General features: G+C 38.5%; 1 protein-coding gene across 4 annotated transcripts; it reads left to right on the forward strand.

Annotated features, from left to right (window-relative positions):
• Positions 1 to 811: 811 nt before the first annotated feature.
• On the forward strand, positions 812 to 26,193 carry LOC122671013 (E3 ubiquitin-protein ligase APD2). 4 transcript variants are annotated; one of them, XM_043868118.1, is made up of 10 exons: positions 812 to 1,365; positions 1,532 to 1,641; positions 1,720 to 1,845; positions 2,085 to 2,181; positions 12,358 to 12,432; positions 12,527 to 12,609; positions 17,223 to 17,369; positions 17,488 to 17,591; positions 24,902 to 24,971; positions 25,161 to 25,304. In XM_043868118.1, exons 1-10 carry the CDS (start codon positions 1,083 to 1,085, stop codon positions 25,167 to 25,169), a joined length of 1,104 nt encoding a protein of 367 aa, XP_043724053.1. In that variant the 5' UTR covers positions 812 to 1,082; the 3' UTR covers positions 25,170 to 25,304. The 4 variants fall into 4 exon arrangements, with proteins under 4 accessions (XP_043724053.1, XP_043724047.1, XP_043724030.1 ...); XM_043868095.1 differs by lacking the exon at positions 17,488 to 17,591 and adding an exon at positions 25,601 to 26,193 and having other exon boundaries at positions 841 to 1,365; positions 25,161 to 25,512; XM_043868103.1 differs by lacking the exon at positions 17,488 to 17,591 and adding an exon at positions 25,601 to 26,193 and having other exon boundaries at positions 842 to 1,365; positions 1,535 to 1,641; positions 25,161 to 25,512.
• Positions 26,194 to 27,827: the final 1,634 nt, after the last annotated feature.

The following is a 27,827-nucleotide window of genomic DNA, read 5'->3' on the forward strand; positions in this document are numbered from 1 at the left end:
TCCTAAACGGTTATAGGCACTGTAGAAAAAGGAAGAAGTTTAATTGTTCCTAATGGAAAAATCCGATTGTGTTTTCCTCTTTGATTTCCCAAACAAAACCTTATTATCACACATGTTACTGTCACATGGTACTACTGAGTGGAAAAAAGAAAAACCTGGTGCATGAAGTTGCTTGCAGGAAGAGAGAGTAGCACTGAACCAGGATTTTGAGAGGCGAGACTTCAAGAGCTGCGGCTGTCCCGTCCCTAATGCATCATAAATATAATTCTTATACCCTATTTTTTCTCCCAAAAAAAAAAAAGATCTTATATATATATATATATATATATATATTTTTAAACGGTACTAGTATGTCCGGTACCATTCCGGTACCTTATTGGTATTTCGGTACTAGTACCGTTGGAAATCCCATCCCAGAACCGTCCCGTCCCATTTATCATTCGGTACCAAAATCAGATACTAGTACTGTCCCATTTACTAATGGGACGGTACAATACCGGACTTTAGCGGGACGGTATTGGGACGGTTCCCGGTTCCGGTCCCAAATTGGCATCCTTACATGGTATAGGGGTGAATTTAAGATTGGTCCGATTCAATTGAAAATACAAAGGAATCGCTGTTCCGATTCAAGGCATTCGTGTCGGCCGTTTCATTCACGGATGCGATTCTCGAATTTTGAAACCCTGATTCTGTGAGAGAGAGATAGCGAGAGAGGTGCTGCAAAGTGTTGCTACACAGAACAGACGCAGTGGGCCAATAAACCATCGAGAAAAGGCCAATAAACCGTCGAGAAAAGACCAACTACCATTCCGAAGATGAAGAAGGGAGCCATGACTGCTTGGTACTGAGGAAGAAGAAGGGAGTCGAGAGTCGTGAATCGTGACTGCTTGGTGTACCTTACCCTGTCTCAATCCGCCAGAACCTTGCTCTTCAATGGCTACGCCACTTCAACTCCCAAATTCCCCTGGTGACCCAGGGTTTTGGTACCCCTTGTTTCATCTGCTCTGCTTAACCTCTTATATTTCTCTCTTTCCCGATTCTCGTTCTCCTCCTCGGTCATCTTTCTATCTGGGTTTTTCAGGATGGAAGAACAAGATGTTGCTCTACCTGTATCTTATTCTTCTTCTTCTATCCATGTCGACGACGATCCTTCTGGTTCTGCTCCCTCATCATCATCTTCTTCTTTGTCTGAGCCCGTGCAGGAAGAAGAGAATCATACCGGTCAAGAGCAGTCGCCGGAGCTGCAGCAGCAGCGGACTAGTGTTTCTTATCGAGTGAACATCTCAATATCCGACGTGGCATCGGCCGAAATGGGGGACGATGCTTGGTCCTTCCTAGTGGTGCTCCTCAGTTTCTGGTTCTTCTGTACGCCTCTCTCTCTCTCTGTTTCTTGGTTGTTTGGTTTCTTTTTTAAATATTTAATCTCTAATTTTTCTTGACCTTTTCTTTTTATGGGTTAATTGATTGTTCAATGGACTTAATATTGGGTTTGGAATTGGTTTGTATATTTATTTCCAATGTTCATCACCAGCAGCATCCATGACTGTGATTATGGGCTTTTACGGTTCTATGAATCTCCAATTCGGCCCAAGTTACTCCCGACTTGTGCAAGTTAACTCCATCTTTGTGCAGGATATCAAGGTGATTTGCTGCTTCTTCTTGTTCTTACATACTTGTTTTTGTTGTTGTTGTTCCAATTTTTGCCATGCTCTGTTGCAGGTGCGAGAAGTGGTTGATCAAAAATCTGGGCCAATCCTGTATGGGTTTTACAAACCTCCCCCTCTCGATGTCGAGACTACTTGGTCCGAAACTCGTAACATTTCTATTCCACCAAACGACCACAAGGCAAGACTTCTCCTTCTACTCTTCCATCTCTCTCTCTCTTGGTGTGCATAAACAGTAACAGGGAAAACTCCAAGACCTCATTACTGCAGTACAAAACATCAACCAAGCTACCGGCTTTGATTCCTTAACTCCTTACTGCTTCATATTCACATAAACTGTTTCTTGCTGAGTTTTAACTCTGAACTTAAGCTTTGAAATGCTCTAATCTGAAGTGAAAGTAATGTCTTCTTCCACTGCAGGAGTGGATATATTATCTGAATGAAGGGTCTGAAATTAATATTTCATACAGTGTGAAATCTCAAAGCTCCTCCCCCTTATCCCTTGTAATTGCTAAAGGTAAGTGTCAAGCAAATCTTGTCGTTTATTTTTCTGTTCTCTGCATAAACACATTATTTGGTTTTTCTGGGGAACTTTCTTCTGTTCTCTGTAATATATTTTTTGTGCAAAAGAAGCTACAAATTGGGGAATACACAATGAGACACAATGACTGGTCCATAGCTAGTACAGAAATTGTTGTTGTTTCTTTTTTTTTTATTTTTTAAATCTTGGTTGGAAGACATTACTTGGATATGTGTATTTCTACTGAGTAAGTGTCTGAGAGGACAAAGGAATATTGGCACTTCACCTTTTGGTGTATATTTTTGGAACTTCCATAATCTTCTCTGCAGAAAAAGTCCTCTCTACTAGTATGGTGTAGGATACTTGTCTCCTCCTATGGAATCATGCACATTCCCTTGCTTGGACTTCCAAAATTTTTGTTACATTCATTTAGTGGTTACCGTGTCCTCTATTACTTCAAAATCAACTTTACTGATGAACAACAAGCTTTTTCAAAGATGAAAGAGCATGAGAAAGGCATTGCATGAACCAAAAGTAAACTTTACTTGGGAAAAGGAAAGATGGAAAACAACTGCAAATAGGAATGGTCCAACAGAATAAAGCTAATACAGCACTAATTTTGGTTAATTCATCATCCAATGAGTTTGATAGATCTTGATTTCCAATGGAACAAGATCTTCATAGAAGAATAGAGGGATCTAGACTCCTTAAAAGATGAACAGGTCTCTATAGTACTCTATTTCCCAAGGAAATATGGCCAGTGACACAAGGAGTTATCCTAAACTTGTATTGGTCCATTTAATAGCAAAACACAAGCTGATGCAGGATAAAAGGGCCTCAACTTCTGTTGTAACGGCATCAGCCAATCATACGAGCCCCAAGAATACCTGAATACCCAAGGACTACCAGTCAAAATTATGTTTTTTTGGAGCAGGGGGGAAAGTGAGTCCATATGCTGATCTTCATGGGGAATGAGGAAGTGATCTAGTCTGGCAAGATTAGAGGGTACTTCTGGTCCAGCACCAAGTTTTGCCACATGGAAGGGTGATGTGGAAATTTTTACCGTATGAATATCTAGACAATGATATAGATTGGCTACATGTTAAATTTTAGACTCATATTCATCCTTATACCCTCCCATGTATTGGTGATTCCCTTGTATTTTTAGTTGTCCATTTCTTTTAGAGAAAAGTTTCATTTTATCTCTAAGTTTTCAAAGTTTTATTTTGTTAGTTGGCCAACTCTATTTTGGCTGAAACTTGACATGTGAACAAGGGACATTGGGGTCTACATGTCCACAAAATTTTAGCTCTCTCTCTCTCTCTCTCTGTATATATATATATATGTGTGTGTGTGTGTGTGTGATCATATGCCACGCCCAAGAAGGGGGGTGAATTGGGTGACAGCAAATTCTTCTTTTGATTGAAGAACTTTAACATAATGTTAGTGCAAGACAAGTAATAGAGATTATAATGCAAGTAATATAAAATGAGTGCAAAGAGAGATAAAGATAGAGACAGTGACACCAACGATTTAGAGTGGTTTGGATCTTTCTCGATCCTACGTCCACTACCTTGATCTCCTTAATCAAGGAGTTCCACTATCCACGATCCCTTTCAATCGGCAGGAATCAAGCCTTATACCTCTCAATCACAGTCCATCGGATTGAGCAACCTGAACACAATCCGTTGGCGCAAGGATTTCTACCTAGCTCACTGTTCTTTGGTCCTAGGATTTCCTCCATAAAAGTATACAAGGTACAACAGAGCTTCTACAAGCTTGAACACAGCGACAATGACTTCTTCTTTCAAGCATGAAAGTGTACCAATACAAACACTTTTTGAATCACACAAGATAAGCTTAGAGCCCTTACCTCAAGATGATATTTTCATTTAGATTGTTGTGATTTTGTATGATTAAATTCTAATTAACTTAGCCTATTATATAGGCAAACAACTAGTCGTGAATTAGCTGTTAGAGTCAATCTTGTTTTTCTCAACAAGTTTGAATAAATTAATTCCATACGGTTTCACCTTGTAACAAACTTCTATTTCCAAGAAATCTGGCTGTTGGAAGTGCTAACCATCAATGAAGATGTTTAGTATTCCCACATAACTTGTTAGAGTCCATTAGGTGCTTTAAATGATCAATTGCATTCAATGCAAGCATTATTGTGGAGTATTAATTACTCTGCGCATGGTCATTTGCACGACCATTAGGGAAGTCCATGAAACAGGGGACTCATGGACGAAGCTACTGTTAAGCACAGATTCATCTTGCGGCCGCATATCTTTTAAGCGCGGTCGTCCATCAGTTATGACTTATTTCCTTTTTGAAAGAGCTACTATTCAGGAAGCCAGAGTCTTTCAGTCCATCTTGGAAGCCTACTGTGCTTGTACTGGGCAGTCTCTCAATATTAATCAAACTCGGGCCCAGTTCAGTCCGGATGTGCCCTCCTCTCTCAAAAGACACGAGAGGTTTTAGATCATTCCCACTTCTAGATTGGACACTTATTTGGGTATTCCATTTTTGGCTGGTAAACTGAGCAAATCCCATTGCCAGGATCTCTTCCACCGAGTCAACTCCAAGTTGAGTGGATGGAAAGCCAAGTATCTCAGTTCCGCAGGCAAGCACACTTTGATTCAGTCCACCTTATCAGCCATGCCGCAAGATTTCATGTCTTTTTTCCAATTTTCTCATTAAGCTCGGATGTCAGTCACTAACTCACGGTCATCTTTGGACGGTAAACTTAGACATTTTCTAAGTCAAACCTCCTAGTTTCTTAGGTTTATCCATTTAGGTCTTTTAGGTGACTTTTACTTGGGCTTTTCTATCTTGTGATCATTTTACAATAGGATTACAAAGATACAATAATAAAACTAAAAATTCAAATCCTATTTCTTGAAAGATTCTTCAACTTGATGTAACTTTAAGTTCTTGATCTTCTCATCATAGAAGTTCGTTCTTGACTACAAAAGTCTGTCAGCAATAGTTCTTCTCAACTCAACATGCCACTTCTTCTGTTAGTGATTCCACCTCAATGGTTTGGGTTCAATCATTTTCATATCACATAAACATGTTAGAACACCAAAACATACATCACATAAGGTTTTCATCATTGAAACACATGATCATATATAGAACCTTGTAGGTTCAACAACATATATATATAATGGTAAAATTTTGCTGCAACAAAAGTTTCTGAAAACAAAGTTGTAACCTTGCTTTTTTGCCGTTCTAGTATAACACACTTCTTCTTTCAGTGAGGGTAAAATCTTGCCATTTCACATGTGTACTTGAAAAGTGTGCAAGACAATGACTGCTCTTTAGAGTGAGATGATGGTAAGTCGCTTTCAAACTAGTTTGAAGATCCTTTTTTACCCCCAACTTAAAGAAATTTTGTGAATAAGACAAAGGGTAATCATAATCAAAAGAAGGCTACAACTTTGCAGTTCACCACTTTTGTTACAACAAGATGCACCCTTTTAAAATCTAGTTTTGAGATATAAAATAGAACTTCAGATACATGAGTATATGGATTTATCTTCAAACAGTTCATTGGAACAATGCCAGAAGGAATCTGGAACGACTTGCTATGAAGGCCTTCAGATGGAATCTGGAACGACTTGCTATGAAGACCTTTAGAGGTGGGTCTAGTAAATTGTGGGGCATGGAAGGGGTGATGTGGCAACATCTACTGTTGGATAGATAGGGCATGATCTGGATTCCCATATATCAAATTTTAGAGCCAGATTCCTTTTCCTAGTGGATTTTAAAGCTTTATTTTAACGTAGCAAACTTCGTTTGGACTGACACATGAGTAGGAGACCTTGGGCCCCACCTGATCTGTCACTTGTTAGATGACAAGGCTGTTCAAAATGGTCTTCCTAGGTGGCCATCTACGATAGTCGTTGATTTGTAATATTTAACACAAGTGCTAGCCAAAAAAAAAAAAAAAATGTAGTCGTAATACTAGTAGTAGTTGTAGCACAAGCGCACCTCCTAGCTTTTCCGAGTTCCTTAATTTCTAAGAACTATTGTCCTCCTCCTTGCCTATACTCGGTGCAGGCTGGTGTTTGGTATTAGAATCCACTTCCTTCCATTCTCTGTACGACTGTACCTAAATTCTGATTAAGATAATGGTAGCTTTCTGTTAGCAGAACAATTAGAATGCAATTCTTGAATGATCAGAATAGATCAAACAAGCTCTCTATAATGAAGGAAAAATTACAAAAGGACAGAATTGCCCTACTCTAGCCAACTCTTACAAGGAGAGTCAGCAGTACATAATTAAAGCACCCAAAGGACCATAATGCCCCCACGGTATTCTGGTGTACATAATCCAACACTCCCCCTCAAGTTGGAGCTCATATGTCAGACATGGTCCAACTTGACCAGAATAGGATGAAACACTTTCCCTGATAATCCCTTGGTGAAAATATCAGCTAGCTGATCTGCAGACTTCACAAAAGGAACACAAATCACACCACCTTCCAGCTTCTCTTTGATGGAATGATTGTCAACCTCAACATGTTTAGTGTGATCATGCTGTACTGAATTATGTGCAATGCTAATAGCAGCATTATTGTCACAGTACAATCTCATAGGAAGATTAACAGGAATACCAAGATCTTGTAGTAGACCCTTGAGCCATAACAACTCACAAATACCTTGTGCCATAGCACGAAATTCTGCTTGAGCATTAGAACAATGATGCAGATTCATCACCAAATAGGGTTTGTTTCATTGGGAATAAGTCTAGGGTTGGGTTACATACATGTTGGGCTTTTGATCCTATGGGTTTCTAATGTAATAGGCCACTTTTATGGGCCTAAAATATGGGTAAATAGGTTGCATACGGGATTAGCCCAATACTTAGTTTATTTTTATGTTTTTTAATTGAACCGGTTCAAATTGGTTACATCCAATTGGTTCAATTTAAGTGATCATGTGACTTGGTTAAGTGGTCATGTGACAACTTAAGTGGTCATGTGATGTAAGTTGGGCTGGATTAGGACTCTATAAGTCCAGCCATGTTTTGAGTCTATTTCTTTTAGTATTTTAGTTTTCTAGTTGGTTTAAGTTACCTAATAGGTTAGGGATAGGGTTAGGCCATTCCTTTTTAGTGTCTAAGTCTATTTTTGAGTCTTCTATATAAGTTTGTAAGGGAGGCCAGCATTACATACGAATTTGATTAATAAAAATTAGCTTTATGCTTGCTGCCTTTGCTCCATCGTGAGTGTGCCTTGTGAGTAATACCAAGGTTGAAGGGATTGGTGGATCTCCAATTGACTCCTTGCATTGTGAAGACCGGGAGGGCTGCTACTTATCTCCTTGCATCGTGAAGATCGGGAGACCCCATTGTTCATCTTCAAAGCTGCTGCCATTGAAGACCTGCAACAAGTAAGAAATTCTGCAACTATTCTTCTTCCTTCTAGAAAGTCATGTACAAGGTGATTTTTGAGATCTACCAAACCAGCCATCCGATTGAACTCAGATTTTCACCATACCTCTATTAACCCTAATTTTGGGAAGTGATTCAAATTTGACCTAATTCCTGTGGCCTGATTTGAATATATTCTCATATTTCCCATTCTGCCCCTACCTCCATTATAGCATAGTTTCAGACCTTCAACCATACTCGATTCTGATTTCATGACATGATAATTCTGAAATTAGTAACCAAATCATATCTCTAAACCCTAGAATCCCCTTCTCCTACCTCCATGGCTCCATTAGGAATTGTCTCAAATAACCTTATCTTGCTGCCCAACTCACCTAACCTACTTCCATTCACTCAAACATCATAAAACCTATACCATTAGACTTCCCTACACCTGCCCATCATTACTATATAAGACAACCCTAACCTAAACCTAACTTTAACCCTAATTTTGACCTAAAACTCAAGTTTCACCCATTTGGATGACCTGTTCAGATTAGATCCTGGTTGAACTGGCTCCTAGTAGGTCTCCTACCTATCTAGGACTACATTAAACAATCAACCATATTCTGCTTCTTGCTGAGCCAAGTGACGAGATTACCACCAACAAAAGTGCAGTACCCAAAGATAGACTTGCGGTCAGGAGAACCAGCCCAATCAGCATCGGTATAGGCTTCTATCCATAGGTGATTATGAGGAGACAACAGAATGCCCTTTTCAGGGGCTGACTTCAAGTAATGAAGGATATGACGAACAACCTCCATATGAGAAGAGTGGGGATCATGTGTAACGACCCAGACCCAGATACAGGTAAAGGTACAACCCTCACGAGCATTGATCAACGATCGATAAAAATTCACAATATCATTCATAAAACAAACTCATCAAATTCAAGTCTCAACAAAAATAATAAAATCATAAATCTTAAATCCCAAAATGTACCTACTGGTGGCAATCTAAGATATATCCTTAATTTAAACTTCAAATCACTCTATCAGAGTATACATAAAGTAGCTCCCTACTACATCCATCTACTGAAATAAAACAAATTAAAAGAAAACTTGAGTTGCCCTCGAACTCCGCTGCAACCAGTACGTCCATTTTATTCCTCGGTGATGTCAAAATTAATGAGATGAGTTCAACAGCCCAATGAGGTAGAAAATAGTAGAGTACAACATAACAAAACCAAACAACCACACATTCTCGACAATTAAATCAAACACCTTTTAAATTTTCTCAAAATTTCGATAAAACACTTGCTTGATAACTCAACACACATAATAGAACTCTGTCATTTAAAATCCCCCTTTTTTATCATTTAGCCGGCACTGAGGGAAACAGGCTGCCACCGCCCATAATGTGAGAGGAACACGACCCCCTTACAAATTACAGTTACTTACGATCACTTACAGTTGCCACCCACTCTGTGACTAATTATACACCACTGACAATTCATTTGTGCATAGTGGGTATGCTATGACTCTCCACTGACACGGGGCAGTCTATTAACCCTCAAACTCTTACATCACTTACCACTCTTTAACAAACACTTACATCACGTACCACTTTTAACACCCACTTTTTTAAAACACTCTTTTTAACAATTATACCTTTAAAATTACACCAAGTGAAAAAAACCACTTTCACAATGTTATCACACATAGATTTCATCATCAATAGAATTTACTTACACAAGCACAAGGCACACTTTATCATTACTAAATCACCATACATCAACAAATACAATTAAATTACTATAATTCAGCATATATATCATCATTGACAAACATTCCATATGAAACACAAGTCATACATACTATACACATCCACACACGTGGTGTACACTCACTATATCCAATTACCTTAGTTTGCAAATGTGTTATCCCCACCCTCTGAGTTTCCAATTTCCAGTTTCCGAAAGGTCACTATCTGCAATTATAAGGTGTTCCTTATTAATCACCTTAATTCACAAATCAAACCAGTACCTTACTACCTCAAGAGTCAACATAAGGTCCACAAATCAAAATAGGTTGAAACCTTGGTCAAAAATTACACTAGGTAGTACTCACATACCCCCAAACTTTGTTTATAAACTTTGGACAGAAATAAGGTGATTGAGGAAGAACTCAAATCTGACATAGTAGACAAAAAATAAAAAATAGGGAAGTTTCTCAATCATAACAGCAAGCAACCTCAGAATGGGCCCAAATCAGAATTGATTTTCACCCCTAGTAGGCCAACAAAACCCCAAAACCTCATCCTAATCTGACCTACATTGGGTCCTGCAATTTGGGTCCCAAGTATAGTCCCTAAACTCTAAAACAGAATAGGTTTTCAACGTAGGAAAAAAAAAAGAATTTTAACCTTAAAACAGAAAGGTTTTCAATGTAGGGAAAAACCAGAATTTTAACTTTAAAACAGTATAGATTTAAATGCAGCAAAAATCAGAATTCAACCTTAAAATAGTGTAGGTTTTCAATGCAGCAAAAATGTCAGAATTTAATTTTAAAGCAGTATCGGTTTCAATGCAGCAAAAATCAGAATTTAATTTTAAAACAGTATATGTTTTGATGCAGCCAAAAAATCAAAATTGAACTCTAAAGCAGAGTAGGCTTTTGATGCAATGAAAATCAGAATTTATCTCTAAAACAGAGTAGGCTTTTGATGCAAAGAAAATCAGGATTTAATCCAAGTTTCTTTCCCATCAGATGCATTAGGTAAAAAAAAAAAAAAAAAACTGCGTATTTCACTTACCTGTCTTGGCAATGGAAAAAGTAAAACAGCAGCAGCTGTTCCTTGATGGCAGTTCTTCCCTCTCCCTTCTCCTTCCACGATTTCTTCTTCTACTTCTTCCCCCTTTCTCTTCTTACGATTCTCTCCTCTCTCGATCTCTTTCTTTTTCTTTCTCTCGGTAGTTCCTTCCCTCTCTCAATCCCTTTCTCTTTATGTCTTTGTCTCTCACTCTTTCCCTATCTCTCTCGGGTTTCTCTCTCTCCCTCTCTTTCTTGCGGGATTCTCTCATTCTCTCGCACACGATATTTCTGCCCCCCCTTTTTATTTATTTATTTTTATCCCACTCTCCTATTTTATCTCTACCCTCTAATCTTTCCACGATTCTGAAGTTTCCTCCCTTCTCACGTTTTGTTTGGAAGGGTGGGGTTCACCAGCGTAAAGCTGGAATAAAATAAAAGAAATTTAACTATATTGTGCATCCGCCCCTAAGACTTGAACCCAAGACCTCATAATTAATTAAAGTCTCAACTACTAAGCTAGACACTCACTTTTTATTTTTTTTTGGTTAGAAGATCATTTATATTACCAGAAAAAAAAGAAATTACAGAAGCCCGAAGAAAAAACGAGCCAGCTCAAACCAAAAAAAGCTCAAACCGGAATTTCCCACCTTCGGCCAAGCCATTAGCAGGAAGAAAATCCAAGAGCCGAAAGACAGAAACTGCAGAAAAAAAGGAGCCCAAAGAAAAAAAATCAAGGATAAAACAACCGAAACCTCGGCCTATCTTGCGCATCCATAGACAGGCCATCCTGAACCAAAAGAGGAAAAGAAACCATCGCGACGAAACTTGCAGAGAAGCCGCTGACTTTGCTAAAAAATCTACAACTGGGTTAGCTTCCCAGTAACAGTGGGAGATTTTCCACTCAATCGACTGTAGAAAAGGTTGTAGCACACTCCAACGTTGCCAAGCAAACCAAGGAATTTTATTCCAAGAGACAAGCAAGAAAACAGCTGCTGAATCACATTCAATCCAGATTTTAGGTAGGCTTTGTTCCCTAGCAAATTCCAGACCCAACACTAAAGCCTGGATTTTTGCTTCAAAATTTGTTGCCACTCCCAAAAAATCCCTAAAGGAAAAAATCACCTGAGCTTCCCTCTCTTTCCGCTGCTTGCTGCCTTAGTTGCTTATCTTCAAGATTATCAGTCAGAGATTCATCACTGGACAGCAATAGAAGATTGGTGAAAGCGGCTTTTTTTGGAAGACATTCCAATCCCGGTTTGTTGATCAATTCTGCCCAGGTTTTGAAGATCTATTTTTCAAGTTCTTGAAGGTTTATTTGGGAGCTGCATTCATCTGTTAAGCTGGACTCTGCTGCAACTTTGTTTCTTCCCATTTTGTTCAAGTTGGGCATTAGTGCCTTGTATGTGCCAACTTGAGGGGGAGTGTTAGCATTGTTATGGAGTTTTTTCTTATTAGTTCAAGCTGGATCCTCCTTTACTTATATGTATAATCCAGCTTGAGGGGGAGTGTTGGAATATGTAATCCAGAATACCGTGGGGGTATTCTGGTCCTTTTTGGGTTTGCTTAGTTGTTAAGTTATTAGGATTAGATTGCTGCTCTTATTGAGTCAGCTAGTTAGGGGTAATTATGTCTATTTCAGTCCCTTTGTAACTTTCTCCTCTATTATAAATAAAGGGGCTTACCTATCAATGAATCTAAGCCATTCTATTCTCTAATTCTATTTTTCTAACCCACGGTTTTCCTAACAGGACCTATATCTGTATTTGGATCCTGAATTTTACTTGTCAATAGCACAGTAATAATATCGCATTATGGGGTCAGCGCACTTGTGTACTTCCAGCAGTTCAACCCTTTTGTCTCTGTTCAACTAGATTGCTTTAGTATTTTAGAGGCCTCCTTTTTTCTTTTTCAATAACTATGTCCCATGTATATTCTATTGATTGCAGCCTTTCTCTTAACATTAATGTGAACATGCAGGTAAAGAAAACCTAGTTGAATGGATTGAGGATCCGTCATATCCTAATACGACCTTGTCATGGAACATAATTCATGGTAAGATATAAATGTAGAAATTTGAATTCCCTGACCCCATGCCCTTTCTGTTTCATGGTAAAGCTGTATTAATGTTGCCAAAATAACTTGTCAGGAAATGGTATGATCCAACAGAAGATTTTCAAGTCTTCTGATTACTATGTTGCAGTTGGAAACTTGAATTCTGAGGAGGCAGAGGTAATTGCGAAATATTTACTCAACGGTGTGGTTTTTTTGTTTGTTGGATCACTTTAGGTGCTTTTTAACAAGCATGCTGCTTGTTGCTTCAGTGAAATAAAAACCATGTATAACTAAATGAGACCCATGGACATGTAATTTCAACATTGTAAGCTTTGGAAACGTAGAAATGTATGTAAAGTGGGTACTAAACTTGTAGTCACATTAATTATTAATTGCAGATATAATATAACTCTCTCAACTTTACTAAGCCTTACCCAACTAAAAGGGGTCAGCTATCCGGATCATGGTTTGAGGAGTCGGTATCGAATCGTCTGGATCGGCCAATTTGTATTAGTATTGTTGCAGACCCATACCGATTCCTGACTGATCCCGTATTAGTGGATCAGTATGGACAAGGGTAAAAATGTAAATTAAAAAAAGAAAAGAAAATAGGGGTAAACCTGATCGATCCAGACCGATCTGGATCCGTATCGGTCTCGATTACTAAAACCCTGATCCAGATCTTGTTTTGCTATTACACTCAATTCAAAATTGCAAATAGAATGGTTAAATTGTAGTATGCCAGAATAATTTTGTATCATAATTCTCTCATGTGGAGCAACTTTATTGAGAACTTAAAAGACGCAAACTGTTACTTGGTGTGATGGTAAAAAAATTCAGGCTGCAGCATATGGAGAAATGTGTTCGAGTCCGAGGGCAGCCACTTTGTGCAAAAGCTCTGAAGGTTAGGACCAGCTCTGGTCCTCCCTGGACCATGTAATAGCGGTAGTTGTACAGAAGTATGAAATAAAAAATTAAAAGAAAAATGAAGAATATGCATAGAGAGTGTCATTTGAAGTGCCTTTTTATCATTCAGCTGTTGGTAGTATCAGTTTTTGTCTGATACTTCTGTCGATTGGAATTTGGGAAGGTTTTAGAGAAAAGTTGAGTACAAGGCACACCAACAAAAGCTACAATGAGCCAATGCCAAAAATCCCCATATACAACTATTGCGAAGGGCCAAAGCCAAAAACCCTTATATGGGACTAAAGTCGGTTGGTTAGGGACCCAAATACAAAATGTGTCTATTACACCCGGGGGTGCCAAGTCATTGGCTAGAGGGTTAGCTGACCTCATTATCCAAGAATAGAGATGTTCCCTTGGGAACTCAAAGGTTAGCAATTTGGGAAGGTATTATGCATTCTATGGCATTGTCAGCCTTACATCAAAGTTTTTAGTTTTAGCTATTAAAAGTTATATTTTGACACTTTGATTCATGGAATCAAGTATTGTATTGGTCTGTATCATCTGATACCTATTGGTAGTGGGAGGCACTGATATGATACTGACCCAATAGGCCAATACAACTCAACTCAACCAACTAAATGGGGTCGGCTTCATGGTCCTCTTTCTCTAATCAGCTCTATTCAAAGGCATACTTGCTACTAGTACTAAGTCATGTATGTTTTTCCTCACCACTTCTAGAGTCATTTTAGGTTTACCTCTGCCTCTTTTAGCTCCTTCAATCTGAATCAAATCACCCCTCCGTGGCATTCAAAGGCTTTTGTTGCAAATGTCCATGCCACCTCAAACAACTTTCTCACAACTTATCCTGTATCGGAGCCTACTCTTACATTAGCTCTAATTTGTTCATTCCTTATTTTATCTTTTATAGTTTTACCACTCATCCATCTCAACATCTTCATTTAGCTACATGCCTACATTAAGTCTGTTATACTTTATATATTGTTTCTTCATTGGTCAACATTCAGCTCTATCCATTATTTTTTGTCGTATAACTGTCCTATAAAATTTTCCTTTGAGTATTAAAGGAATACGTCGTTCATGCAACACTCCGGACACACCCCTCCACTTCATCCACCCTTTTCTAATTCTTTGTGCAATATCATCTTCTATTTCTCTTTCTTTATTTATGAGTAAACCTAGGTACCTAAAAAATCCACTTCACGGTATCGATGTATCTCTGTTTTTGTTCTACTTATCTTAAACCTTTTGATTTCAAAGTTGATCTCCATATTTCCAACTTTGCATTTATACCTACTTTTGTTTCGTCCACCAAAACAATATCGTCAGCGAAAAGCATACATCAAGGTATCTGATCTTGAATGTCTCTAGTCAGCTCGTCTATACTTAGCGCAAACAAATATGGGCTTAAAGCTGATCCTTGATGAATTCCATTTGTAATTGGGAATTCACTAGCCTGTCTCCCATGGTTCTTACACTGGTCACTACCCCATTATACTTGTCTTTAACCATGGCCACATATTTACGTGAAACACATTTCTTCTCTAATACTTGCCAAATTAACTATCTTGGGATTCTATCGTAAGTTTTTTTTAAGTCAATAAAGACCATATGTAGATCATTCTTACATTTGCTAAATCTTTCCATTAATCTCCTAAGCAATAAATAGCTTCTGTGATTGATCTTCCTGGCATACAACCAAATTGGTTACTGAAATATTAGTTTCTTATTTCATGCGGGTTTCAATTACTCTCTCCCATAATTTCATTATATGTCTCATAAGTTTTATTCCTCTATAGGTATTCCAGCTTTGAATATTAATTTTCTGTTTATAAATTGGAACCACAATTCTTCTCCTCCACGATACTGACCCAATACGATACTTAAAAATAAAAAATATTGTATCTTACCTGTATAGACTGATATGGGTCAATACAGAATCGATACACCTTGATACGTCTCCTTTAAACCTGCAAAACAGAAACAGTGAGTGAAAACCCAGAGCAACTGGAGGCCTGGGAAACTTGTTTTTCTCTTCCATTCAAGTTGGGGAACCTTATCTAGCATAAAGCGACCTAATCTTCACCATTTCAACAAGTTTTGAGGATTTACATTTGCTTAAATCTAGGAGCAAAATAGATTTGGGCAAAAAACGGTAAAGTTGCAGATCTCTCTCTCTCTCTCTCTCTCTCTTTTGGTTATGCATCACTAATTTAAATAAAAACAACTCAAATCCTTGCATCAAATTGAATTTTAGTTGCAAGGATATGAGTTTTAATTTGTGATTTTTCTCTGAAACTGAATTGAGATTTTTTTTAAAAAAAATTTGTGACTTTCTTTTGCAAAAGCTAATATTATGCTTTGATTGATTTATATATGATCATCCTCTTTGATTTGCAGTAATTTTCTATTTTTTTACAATAAATTTTTTGAGTAAGAGAACGATACCTGGTCGTGTGTGTTGTGTGGCCCTTGCACCCAGACACAGGGTTGCATGAAATGACTGTTGTGCCCCCAGGGATTTTTCCATGGGGGTGCGACGGTCATTTTGTGTGGCCCTGTGTCTGGGTGCAGGAGTCGTGTGACGCACACGACTAGGTAGCGTTCTTTCTCCCAATGTGTTATTTGTTTTGAAATTTGTCTATTTTTGACTCGTAGTACTTTGCTCTTTTTATATATGATATATCTTATATATTGTATAATAAGGTGTTTAATGCTTCAAAACTGTATTTTGCATGTATCCTAAGCATTTCCATGCAGTTTTTTGCACTTTTTGACCATTTCCATGGGTATCCTTAGCATATCTTGACTGTCTCCGATACAATACTATGTGTCTCTTAAAATCATCCTCCTGATATGCTGACTGATACTGATACGTTACATCTTGCCCGGATTCCCTATAGGCATGGTATTGAGTCAGGTTAAACCTGGCTTTCAATTAACCCTAACCTTGCCCAATTGACCCCTGACCCAAACTTGAACCCAGCCAAACCCCATGAATAGGGTGGCACAAGCAAGAGATTATTTGGAGAAATGATAAAACAGAGGAGTAGAGATAAAGGCTATAGATCCTCAAGACCCTTAATGAATTCATGTTTTGACATGGCCCAAAGTTGTCACTTGTTCTCAAAAGAGAATCTGAACCAACGAAAAATTCAATTAGGCCTCACCATATGTCCATATGAGACACAACAGTTCACTTATTTAACCCATTTATTGCCTTCCTAAACTCCTAAATTTCCATTGATCCGTGAAAGGAGTGGGATTGTGGTCCTGCTCTTTCCTGATTCAGGTGGCCCCACTTAGATGTAAGATCATCGCACTCAGGGAATTGAAAGGCATGATTCTAAATTCTCACCTCACCTCATCAACTTTCCTAGATCCTAATTTCCTCTTAACATTTTTGTTCAACCCTATGTCACATCTTGTCTTGTTTCAAGAGTTATTCGGTTTTCCCTATTTCTAGTTATTCCTGAACCCTAGATCGTTAGCTGAATCATTGTACCATCCTAATTGCAAACTGTAGGGCTTAACATACTACATCAGTTAAAGATTTCCAAATTAAGATACAAGGTTAAACAACCCATCGATCTTGGGGTCTAATAGACTGGAATTATGGAGTAGAACGACTCATTTATGAGAGGCCTGGATCATGATTTTGATGATGATGATGATGATGATGCCCATCCAACTTTCTGGCTTACTTCCAACTACATTTCACCCACCAAATGTGTCATTTTCAATTTGCTTCTGTTTAGTTGCTTTAGTTTTATTTTATTGTTGTCTAGGTGCATTACTACTATTCCATTCATTCCATGCATTAACTGTTTACAATATTTACTGATGCTGAGCTCTGCATTAAACAGATGCAGTTGAACCTCAGAGTACAAGCTGTCCTATACAATACAACGGAGGCATATTACAAGTGCTCTGTTTCTCGCAATCTTTGTAGTTTGAACCTTTTCCTTCTGGGTACAAATGTTGCTGTTTTAACTTCTCCTGATCCCGGACAGGTAACACTCATGTTTGTTTTTGTCAATTTATTTTGTTAACACACTTTGCTCTGTAAATATTGAGTTCGTTCTAATCAGTGTGCTTGAGATTCTAAACATTAGAAATCTCAAAACTTAGGTCCCCTTCCTGCAGTTCCCAAATGGCTGGGAGCATATTCTTCACACCTTGACCAGACATAAAACTAGAAAAGGATCAATCTCGGACTGTTCATTTTTTGACAGGTGGGTGAAACTGGTTAATATGATGAGTTACATTCAGTGGGGCTATAAGCAAGTATACACCTGGATAAGGTAAGATTACCTACACCACTGTGTTAGAATGCTTTGTCGCAGGAGTGCGCTTATAGGTTGCGGGCATGTTTCTTTTCTTTGCTCTTTTTATTCGGATACATTTCGCATGGTGCTAGAACCTTGTTCAGAGATGTTTTTGCTGGTATTGACCAAATTTGGATGCTTGAGTAGAATTTGGAGCATTCCAAAAACTTGGACAAGTTAAGGGTAAAAAGTATTTAGAAGAAGAAAAAGGTAGAGTCGAGCTGTTAGCCAGTCCACACTGATCCACGAGAAAGCTGGATTTGACAAGGGAGTGTTTCTAAGGTTTACTTCTTTTGCTGTCTGGTTGGGATTCAGTTTTATGGTTAGGAGTTGGGACATGTCTTGCTGATTATGATGATGAGATTCATGATAAAGCCAATGTATGTCTGCTCTTAAGCCTCTCATGTATCAGCATCCCTACCTCCCATAATGCCACGACTTGTGAAGTTACTGGGATGTCATTAATAGGATGAACAGCCAAAGAGCAAGCAAAATAAACATCGTCAACTCCTTTGAGTGCCTGAAAAAGTAAACGTACTCATAGCTGATAGTTTATTGTTTGATGGATGTAAAGTAGTAGCTGAGAGCTTATTGTTCGATGGATGTAAAGTAGAGTAGCAGAACATGATTCCTTTCGCTCAACTCAACTCAGCCTCTAAATAGGGTCGGGTACATGGATCTTCTTTTTCCAAACTACTCTATTAAAAGCCATACTTATTAATTTATTACTAGTCCTAAGCTATCTGTGTCTTGCCTCATCATTGCTCTTAGAGTCATTTTAGGCCTATCCTTTGATGGGATTCTAAGTCATCTAAGACACTGGTTCAGAGCACCAGGTAAATTCCAGAATCGCAGGATAAGGAAACAAACCAGATTTGAGCGCGGCAAATATTAGCAAGCAGACTAGCCTGATCTATATGATATTCTGGTCAAAAGTCAGATTTGGCAAGCAGATTATAATAGTAAGATTTGAAAACATTCTAAGGGCTGGATTCAGAATTATCAGGGTTTCCAATTTGGAGTACTAATGATCCACAGAATTCAGTTCTGAAAAGTCGGACTTCTAGACAGAAGTTGCAGCAGGCAATAATTAAGTCTGAACTCAGAACTGGCAGCAAGACATTACTCTAAAACTAGAATTTAGAAATTAAATTCAGAAATCAAGGTTTTGTCTAGAATTTAAGTAGGAAACTGAAATTCAATGAAAAGTTCAGATATTGAAACCAGCAACAAACTAGAACTTAAATCAACAACCCAAGACAGTAAACTGAATATGAGAAGACTAGAATAGCATTCAGCAGAAAAGAAACTAGTTAAGAATAAACTGAAACAGAAAACTGAAGAGAAAAGTATGTGCAGGACATAAGAATTTCAAATCTGGAATTTTAATCAGAAGAAAAAAAAAAGGATAAAAATAAGCACTGACCTAATAAATCGATAGAGATAAAGTACAGAAAATGAAAGATTAGGAATCCACCAGATTACCTGCTGAATCCACAGCAGAGGAACACCCGGAATCCACTTAGCCACACCTGAAATCCACAGATGCTTAGGGTCTCAAATCCAGATTTTGAGCTGAAAAGCTTCTTCTTCCATTAAACAAATTGTGGGAGAATGTTTAGCCTTGCAAATATTCGTAAAAATCTGTAAAGGTGGAAAAAATAAGAAGCAAAATATGATTGGGAAACAGCTCTCCAATCAGCTAGCCTAAGAGTGGTCCCTATCAGACACAAAACACTATTAATAATAAAAAGAAACAGAACCCAGATAGAAAAGGGAACCTTCTCCTAGCTGCAGGTTGTGATTGGGTGTCCCAATCTATCTAAACTGTTACGAATTTTTGTAATAAGGGTACTTCGGGTACTTTAGTCTTGTATTGTGTTTTCTCCTTTCTACCTCCCTAGGCTTACCTTAGGTTAGCATGCGGTTATGTACGCAATTTCCAATGACATAAGCAAGTAAGTGAATATGGGGGGAGAAATAGATTCTCTCCCCAAGGCATTGTACGTATCATCTCTCTTCTTGCTCTCTTCCTCTCCTCTCCTCTTCTTACCTCCTATCTCTTCATCTCTTCTCTCTTTTTGATCCTTGCTTTACTTCCAACGTTAACAACTCAACATACTAACCCACTAAGGCTGGACTTAGGGGTTTCAACCGGTCGGTCCTGGTCAGTCTCGGTCAGGCCTGATTAAGGCCAAGACATCTGAGACCTAATACCGAAACCAACCAGTTACGTAATCTGTCCTTAAAACCAAACCGAGACCGATTAATAATCAGTCAGTTGGTTTCTGTCTTTAATTACTTTTGACCAATCGGTATTATCCGAACGGTTTGGTTTGTTTTGTTTTGGTTCATTTAATTTATAAAAACCCAAAAGAAAAAATCAAGCAAAAAAATATCAAGTAGGTACTTATGCACTTACCTCCTCCCCTTTACGACTGATTAACGTGGGACTAAGCGTCGTGGTGTACTGGTGTATATGTGTTTTATCACTGAAACGGTAGGAAAAGCACAGAACCCCTATTTTCAGCGTTATCCATTTTCAAGAAACTGCACAATCAAACTCTATTTCTCTGTCCTTTGGAGCCTTATCAATTGCTTGATATTTTTCTGTAAGAGCTCAAAGCACTCTGTTGAGCAAGGTGTTGTTATTGTTGTCAACACCCTCAGTTGATCCATACCCTCACCAAGTCTTGGCAGTTTATGGATGCAATGTTTAAAGCAGGATAAGTTGCAGATTGCAGGTTTCATATCAGGGCAGTGACTTGTTTGCCTTATATCTTCACATCGGTTCATCTGGTCCTCAAATGGTAAACATGAAAAAAGGCGTACCCAGTGCACGAGGCTCCCGCTACTGCAGGGTCTGGGGAGGGGCATATGTTAGCAGCCTTACCCCCACTTTTGATGGAGAGGTTGTTTCCTTGTTCGAACCTATGACCACCAGGTTGCCATAGAGTAACCTTACCGTTATGCTGAGGCCTGCCCTCTCTTGAGTGGTAAACATGACATTTGTTGTAAATCAAGTTAGCTTTCATATGGAACTTGAATTAGGTGGATCCGATATCTGAGTTGGAAGTTATGACTCGGACTACAGATGGTCTGTGAGTCTCAAGACTCTGTTTTTGCACATCCAGCAGCTTTAAGCCTGATTTTGGACCTCTTGTACTCATTCTCGGCTGAAACTCAAAACATGAAAGTTGTAGCCCTTTAAGTTAGCTTTAATTTTTCTCAAGAATCCTATCATGGAACACAAAGAATTTGATCTGGGTGATGCTTCCCAGATCGGAAGAGAAATATGATAATTTTTGTGTATGTTGCTCGCTAGCCGGTCGAAGTCTGGTCAATTGGATTAGGTCTGGGCGATGCTTCCCGAATGCAATGAATTTGATCCATAGGCAAGGGGGTCGACTGACAACAAACTGAAAACTTCATTTCGTGTTTTAAAGTGGTTCCTGCTGTATGTTCGATATATGACCAATGGTTCCACGAAATACATGTTCTCAAAGGTTTTTGGGCTATCAAGAGTAGTGTGGAGTGGCTAGTAAGAATATAAAAGAACCCTTGAAGTCCAAGAACCCCTAGAACCAAAAGAGCTTTGAAAAGAAGAAAATCAATCAACCTTCACTGCTCAACATTCTTCATCAAAATCACCAAAAAATCAGACCTAGTTCTTCATATAATCACGAACTAGTCCCTAGACAAACATCAAAAACAGCATAGGGTGCTGCACCCCTTCAAACAAAAGCCTGAAAGATCTACAAACCAATCAAGTTGTTGAAGAAGATTTCAGCCACTGTAAAACCTCGAGCGAAAGAGAACGACTGATCCTTGGAAGCGTAAACCGGTCCCTATTGATCCAGCTCTGATACCATGTAATAAAATAAGGAGAAAGAAGAAGAGAGGAAGGAGAAGAGAATTGCTGCAACAGGTTGGGAGTCACCGCCGTAAGAGTGACAGCCCCCAAACGTTCACTATTATTAATTAAAACAATAGGGTAAAGGCCAAAAGACCAAAACACCCCCAAGATGGAAATCGTGAATTAGTAATAGCGCTAATTCACGATTTCCCTCCCCCTTACAACGATAACATCTAACACCATCCATCAAGCCTACAAGTATCATCTTGAGCGGGATTCTTTAAGCATCATTGTGAGAGCTTTTAAGGGTAGAGAAGACCAAGAAGGAAAGAAGGTTAAAAGCAAGCCTAGGGTTTTGAGGAAAGTCTCAAACAGTGCTCAAGCTTTCTTAAAGCTTTGATTGAAGCTTCAATGGTCAAAAAGAAAAGAGGACAAGTGTGTGTGAAGAAGGATAGCTATCTTCTTTAGAGGTACCTCACATGTTTTTCACTTTTTCTAGAACATGTATGCTCGACTGAAGGTAAGGTGTTTGATAAAATACCTCAATCACTGTTGTGCTTTAATTGGGAGCATTTTAATATGTCATATTGATTGTACTTTTGCTAGCTATCAAGCGGGTGCATATAGGGGGGTTGGTGCTCCTAGCCGTGGGTGCTGCTAAAACTTGTATTGTGCAATATGCTTCTGCTAGATTTGAATTGTAGTCCAAATAGCTATTTGCACCGTTGACATAACCATATTGGTGAACAATGTTACATCTTGTCTTGTAGATTGTTGCTTGTGTGTTTGTGTGATTAACTTGCTGACTAGTACCACTTGACCAGTTCATCCCTAAAGGTAAGAAATTTTTGAGAGCCACTGATTCAACCCCTCTTAGTGATGCGGTTAGTTCAGCATACTTAAATCTATGAGAAAAGGTGGGAAGAAGTATTGCTAGAATTTCATGAGGATATTTATAGAAGAAACTGAAATCAGGGTTTTGTAGAATCTGTGAAAAGTTCAGATTTTGAAACCAGCAACAAACTAAATGAGCAACTAGTTAAGAGCAAATAGAAACACATATAAAGAGAAACATAACCCAAATAGAAAAGGGAACCTTCTCCCGACTGCAGGCTGTGAGTAGGTGTCCTAATCTATCTTAACAACTCAACATGCTGACACACTAATGCTGGACTTATAAAGTCCTATTCTAGCCACGCTATTACATTATAATAATAAGATAAGAAGATGGAGCTAACCCACGATTTGGAGATACTTAAAGTGAACCAAAACTTGATCTATGGGTCACATTTGGACCAAAAACTGAACCAAACTGACCCAACCCAAAAACCGCAGGGCATCTTTCTCTTCTTTCTATAGTTGGAAATCTGCATCACCCCTTTCTCTTTAGTTCCTCCAATCTGAATCATATCACCCCTCCTTATTGGAGCATTCAAAGGCCTCCGTTGCACATGTCCATACCACCTCAAACGAATTCCTCTCTCTACTTATCATGTATCAGTGCTACTCCTAAATTAGTTCTAATTTGTCCATTCCTTTAGGACCCGTTTGTTTGGCAGGGTTTTGATGGGGTGGGAAAGTTGTTGAATTTTTCCCAGAAGCATGGTATTTGGGTTTTTTGGTTGTATGGGTTAGGAAGTTGAGTAGACAACCACAGATAAGTCAGACTTCAATGTCGCCTTACGTGGCTGACTGTTTCTCCCACCCCACCCCCTCACAACTTTGCAGAATTTACAGGGAGAGTTGCAACGGTAACACACTATTCTCTTTCTTCTTCCTTCCCTCTCTCTCTGTGGTTTTGCAGCAAAGAAGGTGCGAATCCAACCTCAAAATCAGACTCATGCACTCTGCTTCATCTGTTATTCAAAGTGGGTTGAAGCTTCAAAATCAGACTTACTCTCTTCTTCTTTTACTGCTGCAGAAGATGGATCTCCTCCATTGGGTTGTTGTTGAGTAGTTGACCCTTTTGCTTTTCCCTTTTTCTGTTGTTCTTCCTCCGCCCCTTCTCTGCCAGCTTTTCTGTCTGGTTAGGGCACCTTGTGAAGTTGAAAATCCGGTGGATAGTCGGGCAGAGGGAAGAGAAAGGCAATGGCAGGGATTGCTTGCTAATCCTCATCTATGGCTTTGATTTGATCTAAAAAGGGCAAAAGATGGGGAGAGATTCCCTCACCATCAACAGCCCAGCTGTTCCTCCGACGAGGGCACCTTATTGAAGTTGAAAATCTACTGGAATAGTCGGGCAGAGGGAAGACAAAGGCAATGACACGGATTGCTTCCTAATCCTCATCTATGGCATTGATTTGACCTAAAAAGAGCGAAAGATGGGGAGACATTTCCTCACCATCAATAGCCCAACAAAAGAACAGATCTATTCATTACCTATCCAACTTGCACAGTTGGTGGATATGAACTGGTTCCTGTCTTCATTAGCTCAACCATTATGCTAGATTCTAATCCATACCCAGTCGTATTTTCTCTGTCTTCACTGTTCAGTACCTATGCTCAGATAAAACCACTCTTGTTCCGCGATAATAATTCACATGTAACCACTCTTCCTCTTTCTTCATTATAAGAAAGGCTCAATGGATGAGAAGTGCAGATTTTGCAGACAAATTTCGGCAACTAATGAAGTGGTGCAGAAACTATTTGAGAGAGAGAGAGAGAGCTGCAGCCTCTCACATACACACACATTGTTGCTGTCGAAGCAGAGCTCGATGCCTATTGTTGCTGGAAACGTATTGTGCTGCTGAAGCAGACCTTGTTCGTTGTGGCTGTGGCTGGAGCTCTCGCTCTCTCTTCACTCTCCCTTCTCTCAGATTCCTATAAAAATCTATCCAAACGATTTAGGGGTGGGAATGAATAGTAATTATTCCGCATTTCACTGTTCTGGTTGCTCACCCCAGTAGCATGTGGGACCGACATGTCACACAATCCCACCCCATACTCCCCTCTAAACAAACGGGGCCTTAGCTAATCCCAAATAATATTACATTGGGTTGGTTCCATCTGGTAGATTTCCATGGTATGACCTATCTACTGGTGGTTTCCGATCCTTTTTAGGTCTCTGTCAGATGAATAGGAAACCTTCTACCCTTCTGTTCTAAATATTCTTCATAGGAAGATGGTACATAGAACACATTGTTGTCTGTGAATGAGCTCTAAATGATTAGATTATACCAGAGGGACTCCTGTCAATGTTCAATATAGTGTTCTCTATGGGTGTTATATGGATTTAAATCCAACAGTTTACATATTGTTGCACCTAAGAATATGCTTTGGGGAATCCGGATCACTTCACTTCACTTCATATCCTTGTCATAGATATTTTCATTGATATGCTTAACTTCTTTTGGTCACTTAGGCTACTGATGAGAACTGGTGCACCAAGCTGTCATATGGACCAAGATGGATCACATATTTTGTTGGCTCAGGTGTTTTCTCTAGTCTTTTATTTTCATTGTTCTCTTCTTTCCTGTTTTATTTTTGGGCAAGGCAGAAGTTTCCAGTCCTCATGATTCCCAAACTGTGGGGTAAGCTAGGAGCCTTCCAACTCTTTTCTATTTCCATCTAATTATGAAGCATATAAACATCCCTTCATATTTTACTGTTCTTGCGTATAGGTGGAATGACTATACTCATCTTATTGGCCTATAAGATCTGTAACAAGTTCCTATCCACTGCTGAAGAGGGAACTCAATTTCAAGCAGGGGATGTGCGATCTGAGAGAGCCCCATTGCTTTCACAGAAAGATGAGCTTTCAAGTTTGGGTTCTTCTTATGAATCTGTATCACATGATGAGGACGACGACCTTGAAGAGTGGCTTGTAGCAAGTTCCCTGGACTCCAAACCTCTAAAAGATGGGGACAACAGCAATAATCCACGTCGTTTTTGTGCAATTTGCTTTGATTCACCAAGGGATTGCTTCTTCCTTCCATGTGGCCATTGCGCAGCATGTTTCACATGCGGAACAAGGTGATTACAGTATAATGGACTCTTATCCTCATTCCTTTTGGAAGTTAATAGGTCAAGGATAAATAATATCTGATTAATAACCTTGCAGGATTGCAGAGGAAGCTGGCATGTGTCCCATTTGTCGCAGGAAAATGAAGAAGGTGAGGAAGATATTCACAATCTAACAGGTGTACATAGTTGCAGCTTTCTAATAATGACTTCCAACAATCGTTTGGTTACTTGGGAAAACCCGATCTTTCATTTCGTGTATATACTTGATGAACTTTCATTCGGAAGGTGATGACAATCAGTGGCTTTGATTGAAGATTCATTGGTCTTGTATCTGTGGGTTTCTCTCTCCTTTCTGATGAGTCGGTATGGTATTGAAGAAAGCATGCTCTGATTCAATATGGTCTACTTCAAAAGGGGAAGGGTTGAGCCAAAGAATTTTCACAGTTGGGCTGCCACCCATCTATTGTTGCAACTTGATTTAGGAATTTGATTTCATGCATTGAGCTGGCGATTGTTTATACTAAACTGTACCAGTAATGTATTTCACTTGTTTTCCCATAGTCTGGAATTCCATTCAATTCATGTTTGGTTGTGCAAGTTTAGACGCAACCCAGAATTCTCTGTGGGTTTTGGATAGATCACATTTCGACAAGTACTCCATAATTAAAAAGTTTACTTCTGTAGTCTGTACAGTTTCTTCTCATATAAATGGAATGGGGCTCTTAGCTTAGATGCAACTTTGTATTTTTAGACCCTCTCTATATCAATTTGCAATGACAAATCTCATTCTCGTAGCAATTTTATTTTCAAGATAAAAGGTTTTCTACCTGGGTTGTGTGGGAAACCATACCACATATTTAGGATAAAGGTGTGTTCTACACGGCTTGTGTGGGAAACCATGCCACAAGGACAAACTTTTCATCATGTGGATTGATGATCTGATCATTTCGAGCATTGAATTGATAAAAATTCTTTAGATACTGCATGTGAAATTCGGCGGGCTATCTTAATCATATAACACAAATTGTATCAGTTTTTTGCTTGATTTTTCAATGTCTCCTGTTCTTTAGACAATACCTTTCAAACAATTTTTGAAATGTTAGATTAAGCATACGATTTTTGAAATGTTAGATTAGATATGTGAATGGATGGATTGATATGAAAAATATTCGATAACCGGCGGAGAGCTCGAGTCAATTGGAAGATCTTTGGTCTAGCGGTCTAGCCCTCTATGGTTGATCTTCCCCACTAAACTCTCATTATTTCTATTATCAATTTCCACATGATTTATACCAACTGTTTCACCTATTCTGTCATTTCTTGCTCTCTCTGTCTCAAATTCTTTATCATTCAAATCCCAATCAGCATGTTTATCTTCTCTTCTATGGTGATTGGAAATTTTAGCATCAACTTCTTCTCTTCTAAGTATTCGTCACATTTATTTATTTACTCTCAAATTAGGATTTAGATTTTTTATTCTTGAAAAAGATTAATAAGATCATGAACTACAACTATGTACTTTAATTGATTTTGGGGTGGGGGTAGTCTTTTATCAATATTTGGAAGAACATTATTAGATTTTCCATCATTCATTGAAACTTGAATAAAGAGTATGAAAGAATATCAAAGTAGAGATTGAAGATGCAAAAAAAATTATGCAATAAAGTATCTTTGTTTTTTATCGCGTAAGGTGACATTGATGGGGATTTCATATTTATATATTTTTTTTATAAATATTTTTCCTTCAAAGATCTTATACATCAAATTTGTGGAGGGTGTTTTATTTTTTTTTAAAGATGGGGAGTGGAATATTTTTCTAATCTAAATAGGGGAGGTAAGTTAGCATCCAGTTGAGGTTGAACAAAATTTGAAATCCACTCTTTAATATTTTTTCCCAAATTTGTTTATTAGAATATGGAGGGTGAAAGGGTTTATTAGATATTTATTGACCTTCAAAGAAGAGTTTTGATATATCATCATCAAATCATCAACTGATTTTTTACCCAATTTGACATTCACTTTGTTCTTTAGTCATACAAGTTATTTAAAATACGGGAAAAAGAACGTTACTCGGTCGTGTGGTTAGCATGATTCCTGTGTCTAAAACACAAATCAATGCCTTTGTGTGCGAAAAGATCATTCAGCCTCCAGTAAAATCGAAAATTGCATCCAAATCAATGCCTCTGTGTGCACTTTTATTGGCTATCGTGCTAGTGCAGGGGTTACATGGTTGGTTGGTTGGCCTTCTCTTGCCCTTAAAATATTCAACTTTGTTTGAAAAATAGGGGTTACTAAAAAAGGAAAAGGAGGGGCTCAAACATCAT

This window comes from Telopea speciosissima, chromosome 1, assembly GCF_018873765.1.
Source record: "Telopea speciosissima isolate NSW1024214 ecotype Mountain lineage chromosome 1, Tspe_v1, whole genome shotgun sequence".
Classification (NCBI taxonomy): domain Eukaryota; kingdom Viridiplantae; phylum Streptophyta; class Magnoliopsida; order Proteales; family Proteaceae; genus Telopea; species Telopea speciosissima.

Bases quoted from the DNA above. Each gene is read 5' to 3' on its own strand.
- LOC122671013 (XM_043868095.1), top strand. From the start codon at position 1,083: ATGGAAGAACAAGATGTTGCTCTACCTGTATCTTATTCTTCTTCTTCT. The intron at 1,366-1,531 runs GTACGCCTCTCT...GTTCATCACCAG, and splicing joins CCTCAGTTTCTGGTTCTTCT to CAGCATCCATGACTGTGATT. The intron at 1,846-2,084 runs GCAAGACTTCTC...CTTCCACTGCAG, and splicing joins TTCCACCAAACGACCACAAG to GAGTGGATATATTATCTGAA.